We start from the raw sequence: 8,455 nt of genomic DNA, 5'->3' as shown, positions 1-8,455 counted from the left end.
AAAAAAAAAAAAAAACTATTATAGTAGCTACCTCAAGAGCAATTAAAATTCTTAAATTCGATAGACCTATAAGTGTATATTGGTATCACTTAGCATCAGGTTTTTTTGTTGTCCAAATTCATGTGCCAAATAGATCTGGTTAAATTTTTCTCTTGACTGTCACTATCCAAACTCCTTAAAGTTTTGTTTCCCTCAACTCAGAGACAAAATAGTGAAGGAATATTTAAAATTGCCTTTTTTATATTGGCTTCATTTCTGGCTCCATTTGTGTGTGTGTGTGTGTCTTTTTTTCATACAAATGTACTTGCATGCTTATTTAAATTCCTTTTGGAACAAAACAAATAATACACATATTGTGGTATTATAGAAAAATACAACTTTAATAAATTCATCTAGGAGTGAAATTCTGAGACAATGGTAATCCCCACATGATCTGATATCCTTCTGGAGCCAACACTGCAACCACAGGGGTGGACGAGGCAGCTAAGAACTGGTATCCTTCAACTTCCAAGGAACAGAAGAGGAGGATGAGTTGCCCAGAAAAAAGATCAAGAGTCTTCCTTTTCCTGGAACCTATGGAGAAAAAAGGACTTTGATACATTTGACCATAATATAACCTTTTAGCAATATAAGATAAGATACTCAATTACATCATCAAGGAAGGACTTTATTTATAGTATTGTGGAGAATTAGTTCCCCTGAACAATGCTGTAAGTCTTCTAAGACAACTAAAAATAATGAGATTAAAAACATCGGGAGTACAGCAGATGGTATAATGGTTACATTGCTGGACTCCCCACGTAGTCAACTGTGGTTTGAGTCCTGGACCTGGTGACTTAAAACTCATGCCGGTGCATGTGTACCCAAGATCCTGAGAATGGAGGAGAAGGAATTGCGGCGTGGCCCGTGGGTTGATTTCTTACTCGCTCTCTGTCTCTCCAGTGATAGCAAAAATCTCTCTCCAAAAAAAAAAAAAACCTAGTGGCTGGACAGTGGCACTGCAGCGAGACACCAAGGTCCACAAAGCTGACCCACATGGACAGGTTCCAGGTTTATGTCCCGAGACCTCCCAGAGTATGCTGGACACACATGTGCCTGTGACCTTGGGCTGGCTGAGGCTTGGGATAGATTGGAGTGTTCAGACCTCATTGGGGTGCTGTCTCTCTCTCTCTCTGAATCAAAAAGGAAATAAATTATCCAGACAGAAATACAGATATATACATAGAACGAGGAGCCATGTAGTGATACAGCAGTAAAACTGGACACTGTGAGAAGCTGATCTACATGGGAAGGTTCGGGTTCATGTCTGGAAACTCCCTAAGTACACTGGACACACATGTCTGATCTGGGGCTGGGTGAAGCTGGGGATGGATCAGCATCAAGACCCTGCTGGGGGGACCAGCAGTTAGCGTAATGGCTATGTCGCTGGACTCCCACGTCGTTGACCACGGTTCGCATCCTGGACCCAGTGGCTTAAAACTCACGCCAGGTGCATGTGTGTGCGTGCCCAAAATCCCAAGAGGAGAATGGAGGAGAAGGGACTGCAGCGTGGCCATCCCCCCTGGGGGGTGATTTCTCGCTTTCTGTCTGTCTGTCTCTCTGTCTCTCTCGGTCTTCCTGGTGAGTGCATGTGCCCTATAGCAAAAAAAACCTCTCCAAAAAAAGAAAACAAACAAAAAAAAGACCCTGCTGGGGAGGCCCAGCAGTGGCGTGGTGGTTAAAGGCGCTGGACTCCCACATGGCCAACCACGGTTCAAATCCTGGACCTGGCGGCTTGCTTTCTCACTTTCCCCTGTCTTTCTCACTCTCTGGTTCAAATTTTAAAAAATAAATAAAGTTAAATAAAATAATTATTTAAGAAAAAAAAAAAAGACCCTGCTGGGTATCTCTTTCTTACTCATGGAAGAAATAAGCTGCAAAAATAAAATAATTTAAGATGGTAAATAAAGATATATGTATCTCAGAAATCATAACCTTGAAGTATGCAAAGGTTTCCTAGGGCTCAAAAAGCACTAGCCCTAAAAGAAAAAAGATGAATAAACTGGACCTCATAAAGACCTGCTCATAGAGGGACCAGCAGCTGACATAATGGCTATGTCACTGGACTCCCGTGTAGTCGACTGTGGTTCAAGTCCCGGACCTGGTGGCTTATAACTCACGCCAGGTGCGTGTGCGTGCGTGCGTGCCCAAGATCCCGAGAGGAGAATGGAGAAGGGATTGCGGTGTGACCATCCCCCCTGGGGGGTGATTTCTCACTTTCTGTCTCTCTCTGTCTGTCTGGCGAGTGCACGCGCCCTATAGCGAAAACCTCTCCAAAAAAAAAAAACAAAAAAAAACCACCAGCTCCAAGAAAAAATAGGCAAGTCACAAACTGGGAAAATAGTTTCAAAATACATCTCTGACTATAAGTATTTTTAATTCACTGATGAGATAGCAAGAAAGTAAAAGCAATCTTCACACTGGTTAAAAATGATCTGAAACTGGCTGGCTCCTTGGCCAAGTGGATAAGACAGCCTGATCCCACATGGCCAAATGCACAGTTCAAGTCCTGGACCTGGTGGCCTGAGACACATACCAAGCACATGTTCACGTGTGCCCCAGATTCTGAAAGGAGAGATGGAGAAGGGACTGTGGGTGACCATTTCCCCTGGAGAGTGCTCGCTCCTGTCTGTCTGTCTCCCTCTAGCAAGTACACATGCTCTCTAGTACCCTCCCTCAAAAAATCTCAAATGAGAAATTCTGACAGGTAAGTTGAAACTAAACTTATTACCTAGGTGTTCTGTTATGACACCTTACAGTAGCTGTGAAACCGGAGGCAAAACCTACAATTTCTGGGGCTAGCCAGTGATGTGGTAGTTAAGGCACTAGATCCCACAAGGTCAAATGTGGGGTTTGAGTCCTGGACCCAAAAGCTTGAAAAATATGCCGGGGCATATTTTTATAAAAATGGATATAAATATATTGGTGAGTGTCCAAAATCCCAAAAGAAGTGGAGAAGGGGGAACCAGCAGTTAGCGCAATGGCTATGTTGCTGGACTCCCATGTAGTCGACTGCGGTTCGCATCCTGGACCCGGTGGCTTAAAACTCACACCGGGTGCATGTGCATGCGTGCCCAAGATCACGAGAGGAGAATGAAGAAGAAGGAATTGCGACGTGACCATCCCCCCTGGGGGGTGATTTCTCACTTTCTGTCTCTATGTCTCTCTCTCTCTGTCTGGCAAGCACACGCGCCCTATAGCGAAAAAACCTCTCAAAAAAAAAAAAAAAAAGAAGTGGAGAAGGGACTGCAGCATAACCATCCCCCATGAGAGGGTGCTTTCTCGCTCTCCCCAACCAGTGAGCACACATGCCTTCTAGCAAATTAAACAAACAAAAAAGTCCCATATCTGATAGGAAATGCCCTGACTAGATTTTGGCCCCCAAGGGGCCACCCTTATGTGTAAAAGTGAACAAGAAAAAAAGAAAAAACCTGGACTGGTTTCATGGCCTGGTGGTTGTGGGAGCCTGAGCCCACATGGCTGGCTGAGTAGTTCTGAGTCCCAACCCCATCATGCCCAGTACATCTGTGTATATCCAAAACTTTGAAGATGAATAAAGGAGAAAGGATTGAGGTGTGGCCAAGCCCCCACTGAGGAGTACTTTCTCCCTGTCTGTCTCTAGTGAGCACATTTGCCAGCTGGCAAGTAAAAAAAAAAAAAAACCTTTACAAGGAGAATAAGGGGAATTTGAGTGTCTCAGCAGGTAGAGGGAGAGGAATCCCCCTAGAGAATTTCTAACCATAAACTGGCCCTTACATGGATTTGCAGGTGCAATTCACACTACCTGTCTGCTCCAAAAAAACCCCCTGAACCCAAGAATACTATTTAAAGTAATTCCAGCTTGGTAGTGCCTCAAAGCACCTGAAAAAGAAACACAAATGCAGGGCCAGCAGGTGGTACAGTGGTTATGGCTCTGGGCTTCTGCGGCTTCTTGAGTCCTGGACCTGGTGGCCTAAAAATCATGCCCCCAATCCCAGGAGGAGACACTCACAGATCTTGAGCTTACATTTTAAAAATCACAAAACAGGCTGGTAGGTGGCATGGTGCTGGACTTCCACATGGCCAACCACGGTTCAAGTCCTGGACCTGGAGGTTTGCTTTCTCTCTCTCTCTCTCTCTCTCTCTCTGTGGTCAAATTAAAAGAAATAATAATAGGCGGGACCAGCAGTTAGTGTAATGGCTATGTCGCTGGATTCGCATGTAGTCGACCGCGGTTTGAGTCCCGGACCCAGTGGCTTAAACTCATGCCGGGCGCGTGTGCGTGCGTGCCCAAGATCCCGAGAGGAGAATGGAGGAGAAGGGACTGTGGCGTGGCCATCCCCCCTGGGGGGTGATTTCTCACTTTCTATCTCTCTGTCTGTCTCTGTCTGGCGAGCGCACATGCCCTATAGTGAAAACGTCTCAAAAAAAAAAAAACAAAAAAAAAACCAGAAATAATAATAGGAGACCAGTAGGTGGTGTGGTGGTTAGGGTGCTAGGAACTCCCATATGGCTGAACATGGTTCAAGTCCTGGACCTGGTGGCTTGCTTTCTCACTTTTCTTCTCTCTTTCTCTGTGTGTGTGTCACTCTCTCTGGTCACAGTTAAAATGAATGAATGAATGAATAAATAATTCTTAATCATTTTTTTAAATCACAAAACGGCAAAAATAGCCACGAAAGAGGAAGTAACAGCATCAGACCCACAAAAACCATGGGTGTCAGAATTATCAGACACAACATAAATAACCATGTTTAAAGTACATTGAAAGAACAAAACTTAAAGTAGGATTAAGAAACTGAGTATTATTAAAAATGGTCAGCATTTGAAATGTAGGTAGAACTTAAAAATAATAATTTAAATAAACTGAAGACAAAATTAGTGAACTAGAAGAGTGACTGAAGAAATAACCCAGAGGCATTGTAAAGATAATAGAGATGAAAAAGAAGACAGGTTGAGAGAAATGAAGGATAGAAGAGAAGGTTAAATAACTAACTCAATAACAAAAAGTGAGAATTGAGAACAAGGTGTAAGTGTGATAAGGGTTGGTATAATCCAAGGTTAATGAGAAAAAACAATCAATACTTAGGTTCAAAAAATCCAGTAAATCCCAATCGGGATAAATAACTGAAAACTTCATCTTGACATATTGACGACTGCAACATAACCTGCTGACCACGGAGCAATACCTGTATTCTGTGCTGCCTGCTTCTTTTAACATATCTTAAAAAGTATCTTTTAGAGTTTTTGTTTGTTTGTTTTTTGGGTATTTTTTGTGGCTATAGGGCCCATGGGCTTGCCAGAGAGACAGAAAGTGAGAAATCACCCCCCAGGAGGGATGGCCATGCCGCAATCCCTTCTCCTCCATTCTCCTCTCGGGATCTTGGGCACGCACGCACGCACGCACACGCACCGGCGTGAGTTTAAGCCACCGGGTTCTGGGACTCGAACCGCGGTTGGCTACATGGGAGTCCAGCGACATAGCCATTATGCTAACTGCTGGTCCCTCTTAAAGTTTTTAAGAGAGATTTTTGCTATCGGGCACGGTACTCACTGGAGAGGCAGGGAGAGGCAGGGAGAGACAGAGAAACAGAAAGTGAGAAATCAACTGCCGGGGGATGGCCAGGCTGCACTCCCTTCTCCTCTGGATTTTGGGCACCCACGTACAAGTGTTTGGTCTGAGTTTAAGCCACCAGGTCTGGGACTTAAACCACGACTACATGGGAGTCCTGAGACGTAAAAGTTACGCCATCTGCTTGTCCCTCTTAAAAACTGTTTAAAAATAAAAAATGTATCACAAATCTATTATCAGATTGCAACGGAAATGAGGGATGAGACCAAAGAAAACACCTGTTTGGTACATAAAGCAAGTCAGTGGAGTGTCAGCCTGAAAGGGCGGGGAAAGCAGAGGAAACCCACCTGCAGTTGGTGCAGGTGTAGAAGACCGTCTGGCCTTCGTCCGCCGAGCGCATCTGTCTGGTGTGGTAGGCCATCCCCTCGTGACCGCAGCGGGAGCAGCGCCGGTCGAGCTGGGAAGACACGGGCCGGTTAGGGAGGCCGACTCACATCTCCTCCGTTCTTCCAGGATTCAGGCCATTAACCCTTCTGGGGCAAAGCCTCGATGCTCCGAAGACCCCTCTTCCCTCCTGGAGTCGGGTACAAACTGCCATCTCTCTCCCGCCTGCACGTTAACTCACCACGGGGCCCTGGAACTCGGGCCCCTCCTCCGCCGACAGAGGCCTGGCTGTGCCCAGTTTGTGGAACACGACCGACGTCCTCACCACCTTCTCTTCGAAGTCTGCAAGGCGGTAAGAGCTCGCGGAGACAGGCCAGGGGGCGACGCCCGCAACGCCCTCCCGGCCCCCGAGGCCTTCCCCCCGCCTAGCGGGCACGAGGCAGGTCCCCGGCTCCAGCGGCCGCTCCCCGGTCGAGCCCATCTTGGGGTACCCACGCCCCACGCCTTCCATGCGGGGCCCTCTGCCAAGACCACTGCGTAGGAGTCCTCACCCCGCACGTGGATAGAAAGGCCACAGCGAGTACAGCTGACCGCATCCTGGGCCCCCGGCAAGGGCAGGACCGAGCCGCAGTCGGGGCAGAAATCCAAATCCGACAGAAAGCTGGAGCAGGGGCGGGCGGCGTCCATGCCGGACGAGCTGTCCGGGGCTGGAAGCGACTGGGAAGTTTATCGAGAAGAAAGCGGCCTCCTCCGCACTGCAGAGTCGTTCCTACTGTTTCAGGACCTAGGCGAATGTAACAACAGCCCTCCTCCAAGCACCCCCTGCCTTTGCGACGGAGGAGCCGCCACGTCCGGAAGCCCCAGCCAGCGCCAACCAGTACCGGACTGGGGGCCGCTCCTGAGGCAGGCGAGAGGAAACGCCCAAGGCTAGAGCGCCGGATTGGGCGGGCATGGGGCAGCGAGTGCCTGGCGGGCTAGAGCGCCATCGCGTTGGGACGCACGCGCTACTGTGACGTCATAATTAATCGCGAACCGCATCCACGGAGCGTTTGAGAAGTTCCGCTGGGATTGAGAAATTTCGCTGGGATTGGAGGTTGCGATGCCGCCTTCATCCTGATAATAACCTCGAGTACGAAAATCTGTAACCAGTGCTGCGACTGTGGGTACTTTTCCCACCAGCGCCCAACCGCGGGATGTTTATATTGCCTCGCATGCGACAATGACCCAGTCGTAGAGGACGTGTCCCCTGAAAACCGTATTCACTACCGAATACAGATTTCCTTGCATTAGAGCACAACTTCCGCCGTTTCTGAGCCGGTATTTCCCTTTCGCGATCGCGTAGTGGCTAAAGATAAACCTAAGCCTTCTGAGACAGCTCTAGAGCTCCTTGAGTCTTATGTGCCTACTGTCCTAACGTGGACTCTCTTGCAGGCCCAGCCTGTCTCGTGTGCCTCGGGGGGTGTTCAGGTGCTCGGAAGGAGTGACTAGGCTTTTTAAGGGGCAGGAACTGGAGGGTGGAGGCAGAGGAGGACGGCCTCTGGGACGAAAGGGTACAGGGATGGGAAGGGGCTCAGGATTTTGTAGGTGAAGAAACAGAGTTTGGCTTCTGGCAGTTGAGGGAGCCAAGGGAGCATTAGTCAAGGGAGCCCTTTAGGATTTTGTAAGACTTGGGTGAGTTTAGCTTCCCATTTCGGATCACCTTCCACCTCCTATCCTGCATGTCTGTCCTCCGCTAAATCATCTTCATCCATTAGATTACCAGTTAACACTCCCTCAAACTTTTATAAGGCACTAATATCAAGCGTCTTTAGAATAGCTTACTGCAGAGGCCAGCAAATGGTGTGGTGGTTAAGGGGTCTGGACTCTCACATTGTGGACTGAGGTTCAAATCCCGGACCTGACACTTGCTTTCTCTCTCACTCTCTCTCTTACTCTATCCATCTCTGGTTAAATTTTAAAAAATAAAATAAAGTTCAATAAAATAATTATTTAAGAAATCTTACTACACTATTTTCATTCATCCATAATCTATGATCTAAATAGAAACTTTCTGTAAGGGAGCATCTTCAAGATGACTTTCCTAGTACCCTCTTAGCCTCCCACCACCACCCAACCTGACAACTGTGTTATATGAAAGTTCTGGAATCATCCCTATTTTCTCTTCTGAAGGACATAAGCTGTGAGGTTTTTTTTAGGGAGAGGATTGCCATCTGCCTTCTCTTCAATTATGGAAAGATAATACCTATTTCACTTAATTGTGAAGTCGAGTGTCCTTTTGTCTGTCTTACAAAAGGAGGTCTGTTTCTGAGTCTGCCATGGTAGGCAGTTTTTATTCTCACTTCTCTGTCTCCTTTCAAAATGGAAATTGAAATTAGCCCTGTACCCTCCTCAGCTTTCCCTTTTTGATTTGACTAACATTCAGCAAATATCCAACATGAGTCGAATATTATCCTAATACATAAAGGAACACAAGCATTAAAA

At 47.0% G+C, this 8,455-nt stretch overlaps 1 protein-coding gene and 1 long non-coding RNA gene across 2 annotated transcripts in view; one reads left to right on the top strand and one right to left on the bottom strand.

The window, feature by feature from the left end:
- The window catches only part of LOC114010001 (uncharacterized), a 3,769-nt gene extending 3,223 nt beyond the window's left edge, over positions 1-546 (top strand). The window contains exon 2 of the long non-coding RNA XR_003551395.1: positions 368-546. This is a non-coding gene — a long non-coding RNA (uncharacterized LOC114010001). The remainder of the gene's footprint in view (positions 1-367) is intronic.
- Positions 357-6,682, bottom strand: POLR1H (RNA polymerase I subunit H). Its single transcript, XM_006160310.3, has 4 exons — positions 6,526-6,682; positions 6,216-6,316; positions 5,938-6,047; positions 357-573 (listed from the first exon to the last, which is right to left on the bottom strand). Exons 1-4 carry the CDS (start codon positions 6,659-6,661, stop codon positions 549-551), a joined length of 372 nt encoding a protein of 123 aa, XP_006160372.1. The 5' UTR covers positions 6,662-6,682; the 3' UTR covers positions 357-548.
- Between the last annotated feature and the right edge of the window lie 1,773 nt (positions 6,683-8,455).

This window comes from Tupaia chinensis, unplaced genomic scaffold (genome assembly GCF_000334495.1).
Source record: "Tupaia chinensis unplaced genomic scaffold, TupChi_1.0 Scaffold000678_1, whole genome shotgun sequence".
Classification (NCBI taxonomy): domain Eukaryota; kingdom Metazoa; phylum Chordata; class Mammalia; order Scandentia; family Tupaiidae; genus Tupaia; species Tupaia belangeri.
The sequence above is the reverse complement of the archived record's forward strand: the minus strand, read 5'-3'. Positions and strand labels throughout refer to the sequence as shown.

Bases quoted from the DNA above. Each gene is read 5' to 3' on its own strand.
- POLR1H (XM_006160310.3), bottom strand. From the start codon at position 6,661: ATGGACGCCGCCCGCCCCTGCTCCAGCTTTCTGTCGGATTTGGATTTC. The intron at 6,317-6,525 runs GTGAGGACTCCT...ACCGCCTTGCAG, and splicing joins CCTTTCTATCCACGTGCGGG to ACTTCGAAGAGAAGGTGGTG. The intron at 574-5,937 runs GTGGGTTTCCTC...TTTTCTCCATAG, and splicing joins TACACCTGCACCAACTGCAG to GTTCCAGGAAAAGGAAGACT.